Source organism: Amphiprion ocellaris, chromosome 9, assembly GCF_022539595.1.
Source record: "Amphiprion ocellaris isolate individual 3 ecotype Okinawa chromosome 9, ASM2253959v1, whole genome shotgun sequence".
Taxonomy (NCBI): Eukaryota; Metazoa; Chordata; class Actinopteri; family Pomacentridae; genus Amphiprion; species Amphiprion ocellaris.
The window spans coordinates 8492683-8516172 of NC_072774.1; the positions used below are offsets into that span (position 1 = coordinate 8492683).

A 23490-nucleotide genomic window follows, 5' to 3' on the forward strand; every position below is an offset into this window, starting at 1 on the left:
CGGGTATCGGAAATACCTAAACTAATATATTTTCCTATTACCTTTTTCTGCTTTTGCCACTTTGCCACTTTTCTGCTTTTACATTTCTATCTTGCAATTTCCTCATTTTGCCCTTTAATCTAAAAACCTTTCTTTACTTGCAATAATAAATTACAATTTACATTTTACTGTCGATGGATTCCACTTATTTGCCATCTCCTCTTTCAGTACAATTACAGGATCGTGACTGTTGATGCATTTCTTGATTCGTAAGATAAGATCTGAAATATTTATTATATTTGATCTATTAACAATAAGCCCAACAAACACGGAAAACTTTAACATTTACAGTAACCTCCAGCACCTGAATGCAGCATAATTCCAAATGGTGGGAGTGAAGCTGAAGCTGCAATTCTCTGCATAAAAATTGGGGACTTACTCTGCAAACTGAGAGTTGTTGGTTGTGTGTTCAGTTAAACTCAAAAATTATCCATAACCATGCCAAATTTTGCTTAATTACAAATTTGCATTTGACCATAAAGTATCTTGTGGCTGTAAATTACATAAACAAGTGATATAAGATGATAAGACATTGTGTTAGAGGTGTTTATGAGGAATTATATATTTTTTTCGTCAAATTTATACAAAAAAATGCCAAGTGCAAATTTTTTCGGTAATCGCTAAAGAAGCCTATATTTGCCACCGCATCAATCGAACAGTTTGTCTTCATGTCTCCATTTTGTTCCTCCAAGTATCCATGTCTTGATCTTTTAATTTGAAAGGCTTCCTCTCCCTCACTCTCCTCTTCAGTTCCTCCACAGATTCTGGATGGATTCAGGTCTGGACTTTGGCTGGGTCGCTCCATCATCTTCTCATTGTTTTCTCTTCACCACTTTGGCTCCATGTTTCCCATCATTATCTTGTTAGAAGCTCCAATGCTGCCCAGTTTTTTCTGCAGACTCCCTGATGTTTTCGCCCACATTCTGAATGTTTCCTCTTTTCTCATAATGCCATTTACTTTGACAAGGCTGCCTGGTTCATCAGCTGAAAAACAGCCTCACAACTCTCTTTCAGCAGTGCGCCACTAGAGCGAGCTCACTGATCTCTTTGGTTTAAGCCATGACTTGCAGTTGACTTACCCAAGACCTAAAGCATTAGCTGTTCTCAGTTCATAGTGTATAAGAATGTTCTAGAACATGGCAGGAATTATCAGGACCCTTTGTAATTGCATAGAAGCTGCTTTTTTTTCTCTCCAAAAGTTGTCAATGACATCATGGGTATGAATCATTTTGGACATGATATTTTTTTTTGGGGGGGGAAAGGTTTTTTAAAAAACAACAATGTAGAAATGGTTAATATTCCTCATTAATATCCCCAGCACAATGTATGACCATCATTTAGTTAGAAAAAAGCCTATATATATATATATATATATATATATATATATATATATATATATATATATATATATATATATATATATATATATATATATATATATATATTAGCACTTTCACCTTGCAGCTAGAAAATCCCCGGTTTGCGTCCCTGCTTTCCCGGGATCTTTCTGCATGGAGTTTGCATGTTCTCCCTGTGCATGCGTGGGTTCTCTCCAGGTACTCTGGCTTCCTCCCACAGTCCTTAAACATACTGAGGTTAACTGGCAACTTTAAATTGTCCGTAGGTGTGATTGCAAGTGTGATAGTTTTTCTCTATATGCAGCCCTGTAATAGACTGGCGACTTGTCCAGAGTGCCCCCTGCCCTCGCCTTAAATCAGCTGGGATAGACTCCATCCCCCCCCAAAACACTAATGAGGATCAAGCGGTGTATAAACAATGGATGGATGGATGAATAATTTTGGGACTGACTGTATGTTTAGTCCATGTGGGATACTGTAGTTTTTACCATCCTGTTTTTGTGAATAAGCGCCTAAATTAACTCTCTGGTTGTTGATGAAACCCTTAACAACTCGTGCATGTGTGTCAAAATTAGATTCTATACCTAGAAGATTTTTTGCACCAAAATAATCCATACCTGCTTTATAAAAGATTTAGATGTAACTGTACAGCCTCTCTGTCCACCCAGACCTCCCCATGTGTTGCAGTTCAAGCACAGCAGCTCACTTGCTCCTCTGCTCAAACACTGTGAAAGCACTGCATATCATTAATGGTAGGTTGTAAGTAGTTCGGTCACATAGTGTATATTCAAACAGGAAACTGTTTCTGAAGAAGAATAATGACACATGAAGCCCCACCACACCATAGGTTTGTCACGTATGAAACCCCAGAAGTCAGAATTGGTGTTTATGAAACTGTCATTGCAGTTTCTGGACGGAATTACTCACTACTTATTCCACTCATGATGTATCGTTTAGCACAGTACAACACGTCCATATGGACATGTTAAGAAGGTTAAAAAAACAGTGTATACATGTGGAAAAAAAGAAATTGGAATCAAATTATTTCACAAAATCTTGTTAAAATAAGGCTTGGTTGTAATTTAATCTGTGGGCTTCTGGTCAGACTAAAGAAAGAGCCATCACAGCAATCTATAATGTCTTTGGATTTAGGCTGCTAGTAACATCGCATTATTCATACATGTTATTTGTCATATGACCTGAATCTAGAAATAAGAAATTGCACAGAATGCCTATGTTGTGTGAGGATTCCTAATAGGACAAAACTAAAGAAGTGTGTCTAAAGAAAAAGATGTAAAATCTGAAGAAACACTGTCCACTGAAGAGAAAATGAACAATAGAAGGTGTTTAAAGCTTCAAATAGTACATCTTAATCACATTGATTTGAGTCTTTGTTTCTGCTGTTCATTCTAAACTTCTGATTTTGCACCTGGTTTGTCCCTCACCTGTTTCATCGGTGTAAACACTAATCCCATGAGGACTGAATGAACTGAGGTCCAGCTCTCCTTTGATCTGCAGCTCCACGGGGGTCGGCCTCGGATGCAGCAGATCCAAAACGTACATTTTCCCCGGTTCATCAGAGAATGAAGGCATTTCAGGAAACTTCAACCCCAGGGTGGACAATCATGCATGTAAGAGACATTGGAAGAATTTGTTTGAGGTCGTTGCAGAAACACTTGATCCAGAATTCAGACTAACTGTGGTGGTAATCACAGCTCATTTTGAAAAAGATTCATTTAGGAAATTACAGTAAATATTTTCAATAATTCAATTAGCAGCATACCATGCTGAGGTAAGCCAGTCCATCTTTAAGTATGGTGATGTCCTCTGCCCCAAATTCTGTGCAAAACAAAAAGATAAATAAAAATAAACCTTCTTCTCCTCCATTCTGACATAGTCTTGCTAACACTTGACCTGCTGTCAGGTGTATGGATTTCAAACTCCTCAGTTATTATCACAATTTACACATAAATGATCAAAGTTCAACATTTATTTTAACAACCACAGAGTCCAGACCTCAGCCCCATTGAGAATATCTGGGACGTGCTGGAGACGACTTTGCGGCGCGGTTTGACTCTCCCATCATCAGTGCAAGATCTTGGCAGACAATCAATCCAACTCTGGACAGAAATAAATGCTGACATTGCAGAAGCTTATCGAAACGATGCCACAGTGAATGTGTGTCATACTCAAAGCAAAGGGCAGTTCAACAAATTATTAGAGTGTGCGACTTTGTTTTTGGACAGGCAGTGTACTTTAATTTAAGCATCATATTATATGTGCATCAACCACTTTTAAGGAGACCCACAAGATAAACTACACTGGCAACATCAATCTTTTTTTTTTTGCTTTATTTAGTCAAATTATTCACCATTTTAGCTTAAAAGCATATCAAAATACCCAGTTACAGACACTGCCTATGTGAATAGCTCACATTTTCAGCTCACAAGTGAAAAATATCCTTTTGTGATACACAGCAAAGCAACTCTATGATTTTTTTTTCTCCTTGTCTGAATTAAAGTATTTCACAGTGGTTCAAAAATCTGGACAGTTCAATCATTTCAGTGTGTGAAATCATCTCAATTTCAAATACGCTTTAGTGTCTAAAGCTCCAACAGATGTTTTCTTTACCTTCAGCGTCTCTTTAGGTATGACAGATTTATTTAGTTTCTGTTATCAGATCCAGTCTAGCACATCAGGGTGAACTGCATTTTTCACAGACAGTCGCTGTATATGATTCAAATTATCAGTGTTTAATCTTATAGAGCAAAAAGTTAAAGCTGGATTTCTTTGTTTTTTCAATGAACTTCATTGAATTTGAGTGTTTTCTTTCCCTCTGCTTACTGCTCACATCACTTAAAGAGTCATCACCTACTTCAGATCACAGACCAAGGCTTTATGGAACACAGTGCCAATGAGCAACTTTCCACCATAGGTGGCTGCTACAGAGGAACCAATGAGCACGTGGCCATCGTCTTCATAAACCCGAGTCACCTGCGGCTTATCGGAATGGATGTTCTGGATGCGGACGACCTGAAGACACAACGTACAGAATCATGAGAGACAATACATAAAGTAAGAGCGAGCAAATACGTAAAAAAAACAAACAAATAAAGCATTAACAAATTTATAATCGTGGGAAGGAATAGACGAACCTCTGATCCAGCGGGGTCATTGGGGTCGAAAAAGAAGAGCTTAAATCCGTTCGGGTGGCAGCCCACCCAAAGGTCACCGGTTTCAGGATCAACTTCAATGTTGTCAGTGAGTGAACCCACAGCCACAGTCTGGTAAAGTACCATAGATAGGATTACTATTACTATCATTTTTATAATCCCCTCAACACGGAGCTTTGATTACCATGAATAACAATTCTAGCATTTCATCCTTATTTCCTCAATGTACAAGAGGCATCAGTAGCCATGTTTTCATATAATTGTCAAGCAAATTTTAAGCTTTTTACTGTTGAAATGTCACACAAAATAACACGAAAAGCACTCAACAGAGTGCAGTACTCTGCTCAGTCAGATGATTAAAAATCATGGCAACACAGAATGTGCCCATTTAATATATATGTACCCACAAAAATGTGAGTTTATTCATTCATTCAGTTTATTCAGCTTCCAATCTTCGCACACATACAGGGTGTGCCAACTCTTTTTTTTTTCCAAAACAAGAGGCGTCAACTGATTGTATACAAAGTAGACACACAAAGCAATAGGTGGCAGTATTTAGCTTCTGGCCGACAGACAGCGTGAGATGAGGACACCACAAAGTCTGTCTGTAAAAGACGTTTTAAACCTACGCACTGTACACAGGATGAGGGAACTGACACTTCGAACTTGGCAAAGCACCTCAGCAACAGATATGCTGACTGTTTCAAAGGGTTCAAATGTCAAAGGTAACAGAATGACATTGTGCTATCAAATAGGAGTCAAATTAGTCTGATTTATTTTGTAATAAACAAACCATCGGAGTTTCACGAAGCAGTTAAGGGTAGCTGTAACTGTTTAATTTCAATTTTTCCTTTTAGGAAACATACCAATGTGGCAAACACCCTTTTACGCAAATACAGAATTTTATACAGTTATTAATTATCTACTGTATTTCTGCAGAAAGAGTGAAAATTGAAGACTAAACAGTGCATTAAAGTACTACTGCCACTTATCTCTGCAAGTATTTAACCTCTGATAAGTGTGTCGTGTGAAGGAGGAGAGATGTGTACATGGAAAGAGCTGATCTTAATCAGTGTTTCTCTATTTCTTGTTGGACATTGAAATGCACTGTGGTGCAGTAATTCCTTCCAGTTGTTTATTTGGCTTCTTTTCACAACCTCCACTGACTTGCATTGACAATTCAATTCATTCAATGAAAAAGCCCAAAACAAAGCCCAAAATCCCATATTCTGTCATATATTACAACATTACTCAATTTTTCTTAACTTTTTGTTGTCGTTCCATTATCAGTATATTTAGTATTTTATTTAAGTCCTGACTTTAATATCGTGACAACACTAATCTCTGTTTGCCGGGTACTGTTTCCACAGTTATTCCAGTTGTTACAGTACCTACCAACAGCTACTGGGGAAAACAAAAGGGCCATCCTGTTTCTGTTTTTGTTGTGGAACTGCAGACGCACTTCTTTGTGCAGTAAATCCTGCCATTATTTTACCAGATTTCACACTCAGACAGAAGTGACAGCGAGGTTTATAGAGGAAAAGTCAATGGTGTAAATATTCTTTGGCCGTTACACTTTGCACTCAACATGTACTTCATAGTGACAACCCTGTCTGTTGCCACTATAAGTAATAAAACTGAATTACTGAGCATCAAATGCATGAAAAATAGTTTCCTTACATATAAATCATCTCTTATTTCTGTATATTCTGTATGTTTATCTCTCATTTCTGTATTTTCTGTATATTCTAAATGTTTCATATGCTGCTAGTTTCTTGAATTTCCCTTGAGATTAATTATCTGTCTATCCATCTATCATCCATCTATCTATCCATCCATCCATCCATCCATCCATCATCCATCCATCCATCCATCCATCCATCCATCCATCCATCCATCCATCCATCCATCTCTATTTTGCATTCATGTCTCGTCAAGCTCAGCAATAACAATAAATTTGATTGGAACTGTATCGAGACAGCAATATTCTGTTTTTTTTTTCACAATATCTGCATTAAAAAGCTAAAACATGAGTTTTTAAACAGAAAGAATTTTAAAACTGAGGTTTCCCCACTAAAGCAGAGGGAAAATACTGAATATTCAGGGGTTTGACTAATTCTGTGTAGTTTAATTTTGCTCAAAGATGAAATCATTTACCTTCACACGAGTCAGTGCATTGTCTTCTTTTCGCTCCAACACGTGAACATTGTGGTCAAACACATCTGACAGATATATGTGCCTGAAAAGGAGAAATAATATTAAAAACCAGACATTCAGTGAAACATTAGTGACCATGTGGACGGCCTTGAAGATTATTCATACCGTTTGTCCGGTGAGATGTTGATTCCATTTGCCATGTAGTAACCCTGAGAGACCTCTTTGACTTCCGTGGGACTGTAGTACACAACATTACCCCACGGCTGACACAATAACATCTCAACATAAGTTTTAAGGAAATAGTTTTCAAAGTAGTGATCATTGGTGGCGTAGAAGCTGTCAACTCCCACTGCGATAATATTGTTTATACTGGGAACAAAAATCAGAAAGCAGAATTTTTGTTTAGATCTTACATCTTATTCCCAATAATATGCATATATTCTGACATGGTTTCACACACCCTTATTGATGTAGAGCACAATCTTAGTTTGAATACCTGTAGAGAAGCTCGTGTTTTATGGTTTTCAGATGCACAAGGGAAAGTTCTTCCTCAACAAATCTGAACACCTCAATTTGGCATTTTGGGTGAGGACGGTTGACAACAAAGAGGTAGACGGCATCATCTGACAAACGAGAGACAAAGAGAGCATTGTCTTAAAAGAACCCAACTGAAGAAGGGTGTGTGTGAAGGAAATGCATGACTACTGACTAACAGTACAGTGAGATTACACAGTTTAAAAACTGTTGAAGGCCTGAACTGCTGCATCCTGCTGCAGTTTAGGCATCTGGGGACAGAAAGTAGAATAGAATAGAATAGAATAGAATAGAATAGAATAGAATAGAATAGAATAGAATAGAATAGAACAACCACTATAATGTCATTCATAACATACACTAGTTGGTGCACATAATAAAATTTCGGTAATAATTTCAAAAATGTATGTATAAATAATTATGAATTGTGCATTCAACATATGCACATTGAAAACAATACCATATAGATATATAGATACACATACACACAGATAGAAAGACAGACAGACAGAGGTGAATATAGATATACACACATATAGGCACATAGAAACAGTCATACATGGATAGATGCACCCATAGATACATACATTGTATGCATACAGATATGGATATATACATTTGACTTTATATACTTACATATGTATACCCACATCCATACACCAAAACATATAAATAAATAGATATCCACACATATATGCCCATACATATGTATACCACATGTGATAAAAGCTTTAAAGATTGTAACATAACCTGCAGAAAATAATTGAAAATTGGAAAAAATATTGGGCTATGTTACTAAAATCAAACTCAAAACGTACAAATTTTATGTATATAAGTAAAAATGCATCAGGATCACATCTGTAGATATAGATTTTCTCATAGCAAAAACAGACAGCAATGTTTTTGCACACAAGCACTCAGTACTGACTTTTTATATTTCTACATGCTTTTATTGTGAAATGCACAGCCACACCCAATGCAGTCTTGACTGTTGCACCCATAGAGTGCACAGCAGTTGATCACAGCAGGTTTATCCACATATTCTACATGCACACACAAACACATATCCAATAATACTATATAGAAACTCTGTTCACTAGTTACATGTTAATACAGGCACTTAAACTGCTGCTGAATTTGAACAAGTCTGGGTCACAATGTACAATATAAAAGGGCTTCGTGTCCCTCAGATGCCACCATGCAGAGACTTGTGTGTGACAGATGTGCAGCCACACATTAAGTTATCAGGGCTCTTACCATTTGGATCGGTGTAGAGGCTGATACCAAGAGGGCTGAATGTTTCTAGGTCGAAGTTTCTCGGCATACGCAGCTCCTTTGGTTCCATCCGGGAATCTTTTAGATCAAGGACAAAGATCTTTCCAGGTTCATCTGAGGATGGGTATCCAGGAAACCTCAGACCCTAGAATTATTAAAACAAGAAGTTATATAGACTACAACAGGGCTGAAAATACACAAATGAAACATTTTCACAGATATTGTAACAATTTATGTATAAACAGTCACTTTCAAAATTTCTTTGCTACTGAAACAAAAATAAGATAATAATGGGATTTATGTGGCAGTTTATACTATCAAGGAATGTTCCTTTATACTTGATCTACATCTCTTTAGCATCACATGGCTATTATATTTATGGAGCTATTTTTGTGACCCATGTGACCTTCATTTTAAAAAAAATCCCAGCTTGTGTGATTTGAATGTTACACTTGGCCATATTGCAGTTTTAATAAAACTTTGATTAATTATTCACCCTAGCTATAAAAAATGTTACATAATAAGGAATGACATATCATGGAGTATAAACAAAAGACACCTTTAATAAGAGAGAGTGGATTGTAAATGCAATAGTCCAGATTCAGAGGCTTCTAACCAGGGGCTAAATAACATGCATTTGTGCATTTTACGAGACGACGTATACTTTGAGAAAAAAGCAGTTAAATCAAAGACCTTTAAGAAATAGTTGTGCAGTTTTAGATTTTGGGGCATTTTTTTTCTATCCTTGAAATCATTAAAATGAAAGGGATTAAACATTAAATTTGGGATCAGTTAGAGCAATGCTGAACATATGAACAACAATATGAAATGAATGTGGATGAGGAAGGCTACTTTTCCTCTCAACAGAAACAAAAATTTGATGCCCCACAGATCCTAGGTTTAGATTTTGAAGAAGGATGTTGTATATAAAAGATGGATATAGTGATTGTGACGTCAGCCATTAGTTCATGGAGGACAGATTTGATGCCTCCGATTTGGCATTTGGCCGTCAACATGTTGGTTATTTAAAAGTGGATGTAACAAACAAGTGGCGGATTAAACTGGGGAACCCAAAGATATGGTGCACAAGATATGGCAGCATTTTGTCAATCACAAACTTGTTTAACCAGCCTGGTCTGACAGCACTTAATTATTATCCAGCTAGAGAGAAGGGGAAATAAAAGCTCTGACTTGTTTGTGTCTCTTTAAACCAACATCAATTGTACTATAAACTCATTAGGAAAAAATTTCTCAGAAAACAAATCAAGTGAGAAGCGGTGGTAATTTTCTCATAGACTTCAATAGAATTTGACATTTTATGCAAGCAGAGGAATCGCCTACTGCTGGCTGTTGAATGAAAATGCAGGTTTAACACACTTTTGCATTATCTTCACTTTTCAGAACTGAAGACTAAGTACAATGTAAGGAAACATCAGAACATGTTCAGTAAAAACATGAAATAAAAACAATAATAGTTACTGCAATTCGGACAAATCAAATCAGATCAAATTAGGTCCAGATTGCAATATCAAACTAATCATTAACTTGGTTTATGATCACTTGGAGGATCTCTGTACATGGGATCATTGACAAAGCGTTGATTCCATTTGCACTGGTGTTTTGACTTTGTTTAACCCTCAGAAGCCAACATTTGGCTGCACTTCAACTCAAACACTTACAGCACTGATAAAGGCGAGCCCGTCTCCAAGGATCGTGATATCTTCAGTGCCATGTTCTGAAAGTGACACAGTTGAAAAGTTAATTAATTTATTTTTTTAATGTGCATAATGCCTGCTCTTTATTTTGGTTTCTCTTACCCAGATCTTTGAGGAGCACACAGTTAGGGAGGTGATTCTTCACCAGCTCTCTTGTAGCCAGTAATCTTTTCCTGCAGAGTGTGCTAAAGTTATATCAGGGCAGGTGACCCAAAAAACTTAGTCCCTGCTCCTGCTGATGACAGTGTCATCCGAAATTGTATTTATATGTGCATGTGTGTCTAGTTTTTTTTCCCTTCGGTGCACTTGGTGGTAGATCTTCCTGAGCCATAGCCTATATTTAAAAAAAAACAGCTGGTAGAATCATCAGAGTTCCATTACCAGATATCACCACCATCTCCATCTCCTGCTCCCTGCAACGTGCACACCATATCATCAGAGACTTCTCACAACCTGCCCACCTGTTTCAACTACTACCATCAGGGAGAAGGTTCAGATCCATCCGAGCAAGAATTTTCAGAATGGCCAACAACTTTCCACAATCCATAAGACTTGTCAACAACAGAAGCACACCTGCACAGCGCCAAACCAGGGCTGGTGATGCTCTTCAAGATATGTGTAAATCTTAAGGACTGGTGGATATTTGGCGTTTACACAACCCATCTAAAAGAGACGATACATTCTATTCTTCACCTTATAATAGCTTCTCCAGAACTGCTGTCATCCTCGTGTCTAACTCTCTGGTATCATCAGCAACAGCGAGCAGCATTGAAAATATCCTTATATCAGATCACATACTTGTCCTCCTACATCTCCTTCCATTTAGCAGATTAGACGAGACTCCCAGGTGGAGACTCACCTCTATCAAAAAGGGATACAGGTCTTAGATGACCTTTATATTGAAGGCATATTGCGCTCATTTGATAATCTAAAATGGCAATTCACTAACCCATAGAATCAGTTCTGGAGATACCTACAACTGAGGCACCTGCTGACGCAGATGTTTGGTTCTACTTTTGCGCCTCCCCCTAAGGTGGATATCTGGCATCAAATAATAACTACATCCAAAAAGGGCCACGCAGCCTCTGCTTACTACTCCGTACTATTGCTTATCAGTGTTAATGAGAAAATGTCACCTCTCAGATGGACATGGGAGACGGACCCCAAGGTCAGTCTTACTGGGGAGGCTTGGAGTGCAATTCTGAGCAACTCCAAGAAAATGTCGAAAGAACTCAAAACAAGACTTATCCAATTCAAAAAATTGAATAGAGTCTACTGGACCCCATCCAGGTTGCACAGAGTAGTACTGAGGGACAATGTAGGTTGCTATAGGTGCAGTGAAACCAATGGTTCTCTGTTGCCCATGCTGTGGAGCTGTCCACAAATTAAGGCATTCTGGCTAACAGTTCATAACCACACCAGTAAAACTATGGGTCAAAACATCCCTCTCACTCCAAACTTGTTCACACTAGGAGATCCAGGAGCATTGGAGAATTTAACCCCTTCACATGCTGAATAGATTCAAAGTGCACTTATGTTAGGGAGGAAACTTATTGTTCTGAACTGGAAGGCCCCTACTGCTAACATAACCTTTATGTGGTTCATCCAATCAAGAAAACTTGCTGCTCTGGGGACTCTATCATTCAGGTTACTCAATAAGGTGGATCTTTATATGTGTAAGTGTGAAAGATATCCATTGCATACTGTGTATGGGAATACTTAGGAGTGTGTGTGTGTGTGTGTGTGTGTGTGCGCGTGGGCGCGTAAGTTTATGTGAGTCTGTATGTGGGCATGTTGTAAGGCTGGACTCTTAGAATATTTACTGATTTATGTTTACCTTTATTCTGTCCCTGCAGCTTCATTGTAAAATGCGAAAAACAATAAAAAATATTAATCATAAAAAAAACTTAGTGCCTAATGAAATCCAAAACAGAGCAGAAACAGAAATCTGTCTTTACCTCAAGTTGTAAACTCTCTCTCCAAACAGCACCGCCAACACGGCGACCAAAAGCGAGATGAATCCCAGTTTTCCCATGATCAAATCCCAACATCAAAGTTTGACAAACAGCTCTAAAGTGTCGCTGTACTGCGGGCGAAGGCGTGCCTATGCGAGCTCCACTAGTGTTGCGTTCATGTGTATTGGAAATACCTAAACTAACACGTTTTCTTGTTACCTTTTTCTGCTTTTACCACTTTAATTAGTATAGTAGTTTCTATATTGCAATTGTTACATTCTACCCGTTAATCTAAAAATATTCAACTTTATGTGCAATAATAAATTGCAATTTACATTTTACTGTGTTACTGTTACTTTTATTTGCCACCTCCTCTTTCAGTGCAGTTGCAGGATTGTGACTGTTTACACTTTGCTTTATTCGTAAGACAAGACCTGGAATATTTAGTTTATTTTAGCTGTCAACAATAAAACCCAACACTTACAAACTTTAACATTTGCATTAATTTCCGACACCTGCCGAGCACCTGAATGCAGCATAATTCCAAATGGTGGGAGTCTCTGAAGCTGCAATTCTCTGCAGAAAAATTGGGGACTTATTCTGCAAACTGTCAGTTGTTGGTTGTGTGTTTATGTCAGTGTACAGTTAAACTAAAAAAAAAAATCAATAAGCATGCAAAATTTAGATTAATTACAAATTTGTATTTTAGCAAAAAATATCTTTTCCATGAAAACTCATATTTTTATTCACGTGCAAACATAATTGCACAAGGGTTTTCTAAATAATTTGCCTTTCAAAAAGATTAGGTAACACAATGTAGCATTAGAACACAGGAGTGATGATTGCTGGAAATGGGTCTCTGTGCCCCTATGTGGATTTTCCATTAAAAATCCACTGTTTCCAGCTAGAATAGTCATTTATCACATTAATGTCTAGACTGCATTTCTGATTAACTTAATGTTTTCTTCATTGTAAAGAAAAGGATTTTCTTTCAAAAAATAAGGACATTTCTAAGAGACCCCAAACTTTTGAACAGCAGAGTATATTCAAACAGAAAACTGTTTCTGAAAACAATGATGCAAAGAGCCCCACCGCACCAAAGGTTAGTTATGTATGTAACCCTGGAAGTCAGAATTGGTGTTTTTGAGACTGACATTGTAGTTTCAGCGTGGAATTACTACTTATTTCACTCATGACTAGCATCTTAAAACACCTCCATAAGGACATGATAAGAAGGTAAAAAAAACAACCAAAAGAACGGCATTTCACAGCAGACTTGTACTATAACTGATGACTGGTCTCTTTATCGTGGGCCCATTTGGAAATGTAAAAGCAGGTGTGTGAAATTTTAACCTCTGTTAAATTTCCACATCATTTTTTTTTTGCAGTAGACTTCATTTTTTAAAAGAGAACATGTATGCAAGTCACCTTTCATTTCACCGCAATGAGTTATGGCTGAGGTCAATGTTCTGGTGTGTGCATGAACTCCTCCCCCCAAGTTTTGGAAAGCACCAACTCTGAAATCGGTTCCCAGCTCTATGTGCACACACTTGGTGCAACACGTGAGAGATTAAGGACATGCTCTCCCACACACAAATACGCAAACAGAAATAAATTGCAGTCCCATACTTTGTTCCAGCAAATAAATGAACTCAAGACTAATAAGCTGGGGAAGCCACCATGTAAATCATTTGGTGCCAAAAAACCATCAATTATGAAAGGAAATTCATCTTGTGGGAAACACTGACTACACTGCTCTGCCTTAAATACATATAGCAACCGCTGGACAGATGGTATACTCAATAACATGTAGTGCCTGCAAAACCCCTGTTTAAATTGTTTATTTCTGAAGTTGTTTTCTGTAGGTGATGACTCCTCTCAACATAAAACAAAAAGTTACAAAATTGTCTATGTAATCAAAATCATGTGTAAGAGACTTCATAAAAAACAAACATGAACACATACATACACATACAGAAGTGAAAGTAACATAAAATTGGCAAACTATTGACCCTGTGAAACTCAGCATTGGGTGCATGCAACCTGACAGTAACTGTAGAATATCTACAAAAAAAGTCCAATTAAAGAGTGATAGCATCTAACAACTTCAAAACACCAACAACTCCTGCACTTGACATCGTGTGCAACCGGTGAGCACTGTTAGTTGGGGCACACCCGATTCCCGACTCCTTGTTTTGTGAAAGTCGTGTAAAAGGTTCACAGTGTGACACAGCAGGATCCCCATCAAACAGTTTCAAGCAAGACTGTATATTTGGAACATACAAAATAAATTTTATTATCCATTCTCTTCATGTCTACATCTTATTAGAATTTCTAGACAATGGCATTGTCAAAGAACACACCCAAATTAATTCTAATAATCCTGACAGGTGCAACAATACATTTCTGTCAAGTCCAGGTGTCAAAATATAACTGAATGTGAAAAGCAATTTAAATCTTCTTTCTTTGTTATATTCAACATAAAAAGGGGGGGAGCCATGGCCCTGGGCCGCAGTGAGAGCTAGGCAGGACATGGCCATGAGCACACAGAAACACAGGTGAGGAAGTGGCTTCAGGGCTGGGCCCCGGTGGCTGCAGGGACTTGTGTGGCCAGAGTGTTGGGGGCAGAGATGACGGGTGATCCAGCAATGTTAGCCAGTGGCTGTGAGGAGGACATTGAGGTGATGCCTGAGAGACACAGGAGGCTCGTTAATCACTTGTATTTACATGTCACCGCAATCTAAAATTAGAGATGTAACTTTCTCTGCAGCTATTTTCAGACGTTACTATCGCAATCTGAAGGAAGGTTACACCTCTAATTTATGACAAAAAAAGGTAAATTACATGCAGAACTATCTTTGTAATCTCCCACAATCTTTTACCGTTTCATTGCTGCAATTTAATTCCAAAGGCAAAAGTCAGAGAGAACAACCTTCTGTCACAGAAATTAAGTTTCTGTAGAACAAAACTGCAATTTCAATTATGTTTTTTTTTCCTTTTTCTGTTGGATTACGTTTGTTTGCTATGAAGCACAAATCTACACAACATATCTATGCCATGTATTTTACTTCACTACTGTTCCTCCTTTTTAATTCAATTCTAAAAATTTCGGCCCCTGAGGGCAATTCAAAGAAACTTAAGAGTAGTTTTACAGGATGGTAAATAATTGTACAACAGTATTAGCAACCAAGTGCTGGTTAAAAAAGGATAAAATTGGTGCCAGATAACTCAAAGGGTTGAGCGGGCGACCCATGAACAGAGGCTATAATCCCCGATTCCAGCTCATGGCCCTTTACTGCAGGTCCTCCCCTCATTCTTCTCCTTATTTTCCTGTCTGCCTCTCTACTTACCTATCAAATAAAGCCAACAAAAGGCCAAAAAAATTTTTTTTTTAAAAAGGATAAAATTAAATAAGATAAAGAAAAATACTGACCTGACATTAATATATATAAGGTGTTAAAATGGTGCCTGTACATGAATTAGCAGCATGGTTAAATAAGGAAGAGAATTACAATATTTACTTGAGGTTTTCAGCCAACCAATCTCATATATTAGATGGTAGCCTGGTAACCTGGAAAATGGTGTCAAATATGTTGTAAAAGGGTTGTAATTTAACCCTGTTTCCCTAAATCTAATCAAGCTATTTTGATTAAACTTTACCGAGCTTCTATCGAGTAGCAATCACTGTTTTGACCAGAGCATATTTTTCTAAACCTAACCACACAGTTTTACTGGCTGAACCTAACCAAAAGCAAGAGGAAATAGAAAGAAAATGAAAGTTAAATCTGATAATAATGATTATGAACCCCAGTCTCCGGGCTGAAAGTTGTGTTGCTGATGTGTGCCTCCATAATGAAAGAAAGAAATTATGTTTCTTTCAAGACTTAAATAAGAATGCAGTTTAGTTGGAATGTAATTTTCGGGAGACAGGGTTAGAAACTGAGGAGACGACTAGAAGAAGATCACGTACCAGCCATCATACTCGAGGAGCTGACTGGAGTGGAGCTGGCTGCCATCCCTCCAGGAGTGGCCCCCCTTCCCTGATCTTTAACGATGGGATCTGGGAACAGAATTGGACGTGAGCACCTCATAAACCGAATAGATTTAACGACACAACCAATCCACATTTAAACGTTTCATTTTTCACAGGGGAAAAAGAGTGAAAAGCAAACGTACAGAAGTAGGGATGATCCATGGCCTCTCTGGCTGTGAGGCGGGCTTGATGGTCGTAGCGCAGCAGTTTGTCCAGGAAGTCTAGAGCCTCTGTGCTGACTAAGTGCTGGTTCTCGCTGTGCACAAACCTCTCCCACCTTTTGCGGGAATGTCTACGAGAGAAAACAAAGAGTCCTCAAACGCTCACGTGAGTTATTCGTTTGCAAAAGCCCTGGCCGGAATATTCAGTGGACACTGTATTGAGGTCACACAGCTACAATGTTCTCACCTTCCCAGAATGTCATTGAACCGTGGATCCAATTCAATGTTGTACTTGTCAATGTAGTCGTACAGGTCCTCTGTGCCGAGTACTTTTGCAATTCGCACAAGCTGCAGGTTAAAAAAAAGAAACATTATTCAACATTTAAAAACAATACACATAAATATTTGTTGAATTGAGGTGTGTATACATAAGGTATGGATCAACTGGTACATTTTTTTTGCAGAAACAATCACGAAGGACACCGATCATGTGTAGATAATATATACACATTTGTCATTAAAATTATAATTTTCGTGTCAAAATTTGGAATAACACATCTTTTTTATGTTTTAATGAGAATTTTGCAATCTCTATCCTTCAGTATGAATTAGCTATTATTCATGGGTGGTACATTGTTCGAGAACACAGAGAGGTAACCACAAATTAAGCATCACTGGTAAAGCAGGACATTTTTAAATGCATTTATTTTATCAGGAACTGTTAAAAAATTAAGGGAAAAAAATGGAAAAATGGTGACTATCAGATACACTAATAGGTCATGCCAATAACCCGTCAATCCCTATCAAAGTAGTAAACATTTTGTTTTGTTAAAAATGTGGATGTTTTATTGTATATATTTGCAGTTTAAGAATGTGCTGTTTTTTAACTATCAAATCAAACAGTACACACTCCTCAGTAAGAGGTGGCTCATGTTAACTACTTACCACCACCTGCAAAATCATCATTATTCCACTACTGTTAGAAAAGCGGAATGTAAAAAATATATTTTACTTTGATTATAAGCGACTTTGCCTCATCGAACAAACAAAGCTCAGTTTTATGTCCAGTGTAATAAAAAAAGATCAGAACACAGCTTGCTAGAATACTAGAGAAGTACTTGTTCAGTAATAACTGCGTTTGATCCCTGAGCAGAAGCCCACATGGAAACAACTGGAACTGCTGTTCTAGTTTGGCTCTGGTTTCTGGATGGTACAACACAAAGACTCTCTGAACTCTAACACCAACATAATTTGAATTATTTTTCCTCATTATTTTTTAGTAAACACAAGCTTCCTTATGTTTAGTACATAAGCTGACTGTGGCACAGCAAAATGATGACAGTGACATTTAACTTGTAAAGCTTATTAATCTCATATTTCTGATTGTTTGTAATAAAAACATTTTATATCTTAAAAATAATTTGGCAAGCTTAATTAATGGTAATTTTGGTCATATTACTAGCTACCATTGAAAACTCCACTATGTCTGGCTTGCTGCCCATCAACAGGTGGTCAGAGATCAAAACTGAACAAAAGAGCAAATGATGAAAGCTAAACTTAATGAGATTCAATAAGGGATCCAAAAGGATTTGAGTACAATAAGAGGATTTGGTAGTTCATTCAAATTCGATAAAACACTATCCAACCTCGGCCTAAGTTCTGCTGTAGCCCATAACACGACCGACACCACAAAAGGGAGCAGAACGTATTCTAACCTGCTTCCTCTGGACCAGTCTTACATTTTCCTTGTACCCATTTGGTTTTACATTCAGTACACCTAACTGAGAGAAAAGTTAATAATAAATAAGCCCTGAGATGACTTTTAGAAAGACATAAAATCCCCTGAGGACTAGAAGAGTTGTTATGTGGCCAGTCTGACAGGAATGTGGTCTGGCTGTGGAAAACAAAAATACTATGCATTGCGGAATGTAAAAACTTAAGGCTCATACTCAGCTCTCTTTTAGCCACAAGATTTGAAAGCATATCCCAAGTAAGACACATTCTTCGTACCTGATCATAGTTGTCATGACCGTGAAAGAAAGGTTCCTTCCTGAAGATCATGCTGGCGAGCATGCAACCCAAACTCCACATGTCCAAGCTGTAGTCATACATCTAAGAACAATATAGAGAAGGAGGGGAAAGGCTTGAACTGGCTCCTTAACTTCATTGTATATATAAAAAAAAAACATGTACTGGCAGGATTATACATGCAGAATAGTGTATGGGAGTTTTACCTGGTAGTCTACCAGCAGTTCAGGTCCTTTGAAGTACCTGGATGCCACTCTCACATTGTATTCTTGGTTTGGGTGGTAGAATTCTGCCAAACCCCAGTCGATTAAACGGAGCTGAAAGTAGAATAGATTTTAAAAATTACAATGAGCTGCTACCACAGCTGATGCAAAGGACAAGACATGATGAAAACGGTCAGTATGTAATACGTTACCTTTCTGTGTTCGTGGTCGATCATTACATTGTGTGGCTTGACATCTCTGTGCATAATCCCCATACTGTGGCAGTAATCCAGAGCCTAGGAAAAAAAATGTGTTATTTATGTACACAGAATAGTATACTAATGTAAGTAGGGCATTATGTAATGCTTGACACATTAAACAGTCAATGTAGATTACAGTTATACAACTTACCTTTAAGATTTCATACATGTAGAACCGTATGTCGAAGTCAGACAGAGTTTGATACAATTGCTGTAAAAAAAAAATATTAGCCATTAAAACAAATGTTTTAATGTTATTGAATTCTAAATTACAAGTCAAAAAGCACCAATCTTTACCTTGAAGTCTGTGTTGTTGACATGTTCAAAGACCAGAGCAGGGGTTCGAGACTGAAAAGAAACACAACATAAAGAGGGAAAAAAAATTGCACGTGTTTATGCACGAAGCCTGGTACATAGTTAAGTCCTGAATTGCAAAAAGGAGGATAAATTTACCACAGGATCCTTGACGATGTCTAACAGTGAGATGATATTTGGGCCACCCCTCAGATTCTCCAGGATCTTTATTTCTCTCTTGATTTTCTTTTTCTTGACAGGCTGAGAACAGAGAAATTCCTGTGATTCATCTGAAATCTCCACTGAAGTGAGAACAAATTATTATTACTGAAGAACAAACATAATTCAATTGACTGTCTTCGTACCTTCAGTATTTTGACGACGACTTTTTCATTGTTTGTGATGTTTATGGCTTCGAACACTTCACTATATTTGCCTCTGCCTAGTTTTCTGACTAGCTGATAGTCATCTTGGTTCCTGAAAAAACACAAATGCTTCAGTTAACAATGCCAAGATGGCTCACACAACCAAACAAAACAAAGCAAATACTACTAAAGCTTACCCCCATTCAACGACATGGGACTCATAGTCCCAGTATTCCCGAGGTCTCTGTGTGTTTACATCAGGGTAAACTCGAGAGCGGCTTGGAACAGGGCCAGACATATTCTACACAGGATCTTCTCTAAATCTCCTAAAGCAAGACAGAAAAAAAGATACAATCACAATGAAATATTAGACATGATTTAAATTAAAGTGTTAAAAATTCACAGTGTTGACAGATAGAGTCTAAGCAATACTTAATAAAGGTGCATAATAATTTACAGGGCTGAACATATTAATATTAACCAGTTCCAGATCAAAATAAAAAAGGCTGTAATTTAGGATACATGTTGTTCAGTGCATCTGGGCCAGACATGAAACTGTTGTGCCAGCAGTTTTATAAATTCATGTCACCCTCCTTCTGTGACAGTCACGCTTTCGATGGCATCTCATGTGGTAAAGCTCCATCACATGTTTTAAATCTATTAGAGTGGATATCGAATTGAAGCTTGAGTTTTAAAAAAAGAAGAGAAAAAGACCAAAATCAAATCGCATTTAAAGCCACAACTCTTAATCAATTAGCTGCCAACTGTTGAAGTAACTATTTTGACTATCTGCTTCAGTAATTTTGTAGAAGTGACACTCAATTCTCAGATTTTGGCTTCTTAAATTTGAATACTTTCTGGTTTCTTTAGTCGTCTGTGACAGTAAACTGATTATCTTTGGACTGTGAACAAAACAACATGTTTTGACATACTGCTTGACATTTATGAACAATTTATTACATTTTATAGACCGAAAATCTAATAAAACAACCAAGGTAATAATCAACAAATTAATGCACAGCATAAATAAGTGTTAGTTGCGGCCCTGATAGCAGCATCTGTCAGAAAAATCGCATTCTGCCCCATCTTCTCAGCCCTACTAATTGAACACTTATGCATTTAGAAAACATCACTAAATGTGATATTAAGTAATGTATTTAGATATAAGACAGCACACTACCTGGGAGGTCTCCTCCAGGATAAAGGTGATAGATGAACTGGAACAGGAGTGGCTGAGATGCCTTTGTGGTAAAAAAGCTGCACGGGCACACAGACATACAAGCTATTACTAAATTATGATATAATTAATTGCAGGTGCTCAATACACAAAGCGGAGAAATAAGAGATTATCTTAAAAATGTTTAATTATCTGAATGAAAGTTTCAACATAAAATACAAATATTTCATATGTGCTACAAGAACACAGTATTATGTAAAACAAACAAAAAAAAAACCAAATACACAAAACTCAAGTCAAACTGAAATATTTCTGTCTAGTGTGTTTAAATATGGTGGTTTATGAAATGGAGAAACCTGGATGTTAAATGGGGGCATCCAACCAGTCTAATCAGGAGGTACAGGATTCAATACAGTCATCACTGGGGGCTACAGCAAGGCAGGATCTCCTGGCGAAAAGGGCAGAAAGTAGGTTGATTAAAATCAATAGTGTCAATTAAGCAAGCATGAACAAACTGTGTGATCCAAACGCACGCCAGCCAATACAGTAAACGTTAGCGACGCTGTGCTAGATTAATGTATACGTGAAAAGCATCCAATCAACAAATGGCCTCCCTGGTAGGAGACACTCGTTTAGTTACGGCCAGTTTGCCCGCTTAATACTTTGATGAAAAGCTGAGTGTACGCACAAACCCAGTGTGGCCCAAGGCCTGCAGTGGAGCTAACAGCTAGCTATCTAGCTATGAGGCGAACCGGGCAAGCTGGCTAGTTAGCATTAGCTCGTCAACAGCAGAGTGAAAAGCCGGTTGGAAAGTCACAACTAGCTCTCGGCAACATTGCGGCTCTGTGACGGATATAAACAAACAGCCCGCGTCGAAATAGTCAAACCAACACTCTATCAGCCGTTGCTAACATACAACTAAACGACAAGCTTCGAAAAAATGTATTTCCTAAAGCTACAAAGTGCTAAGCTAGCAAGCTAGGGGAGTGAATAGCCTGCTGGCTGGCGAGGCAAGTGGCTGACAACGCCTTGGAAAAACATCCTATAAACAGTGTGATCGGGCTGCGGGACGCCACCGCGGCTGTGCGACTTATTCCCAGCTTTTTCTCACATGTAAAGGACTCGGCGGTGGCTCCAAACCGACGACGATTTGCGATTAAATAACGCGATTACCTCTCAGCGTTGTTGGGACGTCAATATGGCGATGCTCGAGATCAAGAGCTTAATGCGAACCGCCTTCCCCGCAGAGGGCGCTCTGCTTTTTTCTCTTTCAGGGGGAGATTTGAGCTCCATCTGCCACCAACAGGTCTGATTCAAACAGAAACTTTTGTCTGCAAGTGTCAGGAGGTGTAAACAGTCACAACTGCTTTAGTGTTTTAGAAAAAGTGGGTTTCAAATGTCGCCTCAAACCACTAAAACATGCACATTTTGCCACCACATGCCCAAAGATTGTTGTTGGCACATAGGAGTTAGTGAATTAAATTTATCTTATTCATACAAAGTGAAAGGCAACAACACAAACATATGAAAAAAACAAGACAGAAAATTTAAACAAAAACTTTCAATATCAAGAAATACTAAAAAACAAATAGTTTGAAAAAAATAGGGAAAAAATAGCATAACAACTTGAATTTTTTTTTAATGAAATAAAAAGAAAATTCTGAAAATATTATAATAAATATTATACAAGGGCAAGCTAAAGCCACTGAAAACATTTAAAAAATTTTCTTAAAAGCGTCAGTTTAGGAGGAGAATTTAATTGAAAAATGAAGGCTATTTCAAAGCTTCAGATCTGGTTTAGTTAAAACCTCTGAGGATCTAAGCGGCTTAAGGTCAGAGATGTCCTAAAATGCACTCATGATTAGCTTTATGAACAAAGAAACAACCTTAAAATCAATTCTGTGTCTATACTAAACAAAAATATAGGCTAAGCGAAGAATGTAAAATTTTAATCCGATTCTATCCATTCTTTTTAACATATGGAGATGAGTATTTGTTTTTCCAGCACACAGCATCTCTACAACAGAATATATGTTTTGACAAAACTAAATACACACTATACTGGACATTATAATGCAGAGATTAAAAATGGGCTCATAGACCAGAAATCACAAATCAGCAGAGTTAATGAAGTTATCGATGCTGCCTGTGTAATGATGACCAAATTTTCCCGAAGGACTCGGTGAAGTTGACAGATATTTTAAGGGACAGGATCGTGTTGTCGGACATCCAGAGTTGTCTGATGTGATTTTTAAGTAAGTTTTTTTTAAGTGACATACCAGCATCAGGTTCTCGTCCTTGTCTTGTCATCTTGAATAAAGACGCATTTGTGGGTGGACCTTTATGGTCAAAGGAGTGTCTGTGCAATAGTGATCAGTGTCCTTGAAAGCCACCATCTGACCACCATACCGTGGGATAACTGAAGAATTTGTCACCAGCTGTGCTAAATTTAACCCTTTTCTCAACATAATAATATAAATGATAGTTTTAACCTTTTCTGTAAATTTGAAAACATGCCAATTTGCACGACGTGATTTAACAGGTGTAATATTGTCCATTTATGGTACTAGTTCGGAGTCTTGCAGCAGCTGCAGAAGAGACAGTCAGGGCTATCCAGTACCAAGATACAGAGAGTTACACTAATCTAACCTTAAGAAATTAAAAGCAGAAGTTACAGCTATGTAGACAGAGGATGGGTTTCAGTTTGGAAACATTCCTCAGTTGAAGGTAGCACTTTTTTCAGCTCAGAGTTAATCAGTTTGT

General features: G+C 37.7%; 2 protein-coding genes across 3 annotated transcripts; both read right to left on the reverse strand.

Annotated features, from left to right (window-relative positions):
* Nucleotides 1-1575: 1575 nt before the first annotated feature.
* On the reverse strand, nucleotides 1576-12367 carry LOC111577063 (serum paraoxonase/arylesterase 2-like). Its single transcript, XM_023283140.3, has 12 exons — nucleotides 12210-12367; nucleotides 10354-10424; nucleotides 10216-10271; nucleotides 8519-8681; nucleotides 7224-7350; nucleotides 6893-7096; nucleotides 6728-6809; nucleotides 4553-4681; nucleotides 3414-4430; nucleotides 3181-3236; nucleotides 2843-2999; nucleotides 1576-2122 (listed from the first exon to the last, which is right to left on the reverse strand). Exons 1-9 carry the CDS (start codon nucleotides 12284-12286, stop codon nucleotides 4269-4271), a joined length of 1071 nt encoding a protein of 356 aa, XP_023138908.2. The 5' UTR covers nucleotides 12287-12367; the 3' UTR covers nucleotides 1576-2122; nucleotides 2843-2999; nucleotides 3181-3236; nucleotides 3414-4268.
* A 1664-nt stretch (nucleotides 12368-14031) lies between these two features.
* Nucleotides 14032-22004, reverse strand: LOC111577051 (casein kinase II subunit alpha-like). 2 transcript variants are annotated; one of them, XM_023283124.3, is made up of 15 exons: nucleotides 21901-22004; nucleotides 21084-21175; nucleotides 20731-20807; nucleotides 19748-19876; nucleotides 19551-19662; nucleotides 19345-19446; nucleotides 19189-19239; nucleotides 19043-19102; nucleotides 18844-18927; nucleotides 18635-18745; nucleotides 18411-18512; nucleotides 16648-16748; nucleotides 16383-16531; nucleotides 16177-16266; nucleotides 14032-14894 (listed from the first exon to the last, which is right to left on the reverse strand). In XM_023283124.3, the coding sequence occupies exons 4-15, from the start codon at nucleotides 19846-19848 to the stop codon at nucleotides 14779-14781; spliced, it is 1179 nt and encodes a 392-aa protein (XP_023138892.1). In that variant the 5' UTR covers nucleotides 19849-19876; nucleotides 20731-20807; nucleotides 21084-21175; nucleotides 21901-22004; the 3' UTR covers nucleotides 14032-14778. The 2 variants fall into 2 exon arrangements, with proteins under 2 accessions (XP_023138892.1, XP_054869824.1); XM_055013849.1 differs by having other exon boundaries at nucleotides 21839-21903.
* Between the last annotated feature and the right edge of the window lie 1486 nt (nucleotides 22005-23490).

Coding starts and splice junctions, on each gene's coding strand:
- LOC111577063 (XM_023283140.3), bottom strand. CDS start 12,286: ATGGGAAAACTGGGATTCATCTCGCTTTTGGTCGCCGTGTTGGCGGTG. Junction 10,425..12,209: donor GAGAGAGTTTACAACTTGAG/GTAAAGACAGAT, acceptor CACACTCTGCAG/GAAAAGATTACTGGCTACAA. Junction 10,272..10,353: donor TGTGCTCCTCAAAGATCTGG/GTAAGAGAAACC, acceptor TGTCACTTTCAG/AACATGGCACTGAAGATATC.
- LOC111577051 (XM_023283124.3), bottom strand. CDS start 19,848: ATGTCTGGCCCTGTTCCAAGCCGCTCTCGAGTTTACCCTGATGTAAAC. Junction 19,663..19,747: donor TCCCATGTCGTTGAATGGGG/GTAAGCTTTAGT, acceptor GTGTTTTTTCAG/GAACCAAGATGACTATCAGC. Junction 19,447..19,550: donor TCGTCGTCAAAATACTGAAG/GTACGAAGACAG, acceptor CTCTGTTCTCAG/CCTGTCAAGAAAAAGAAAAT.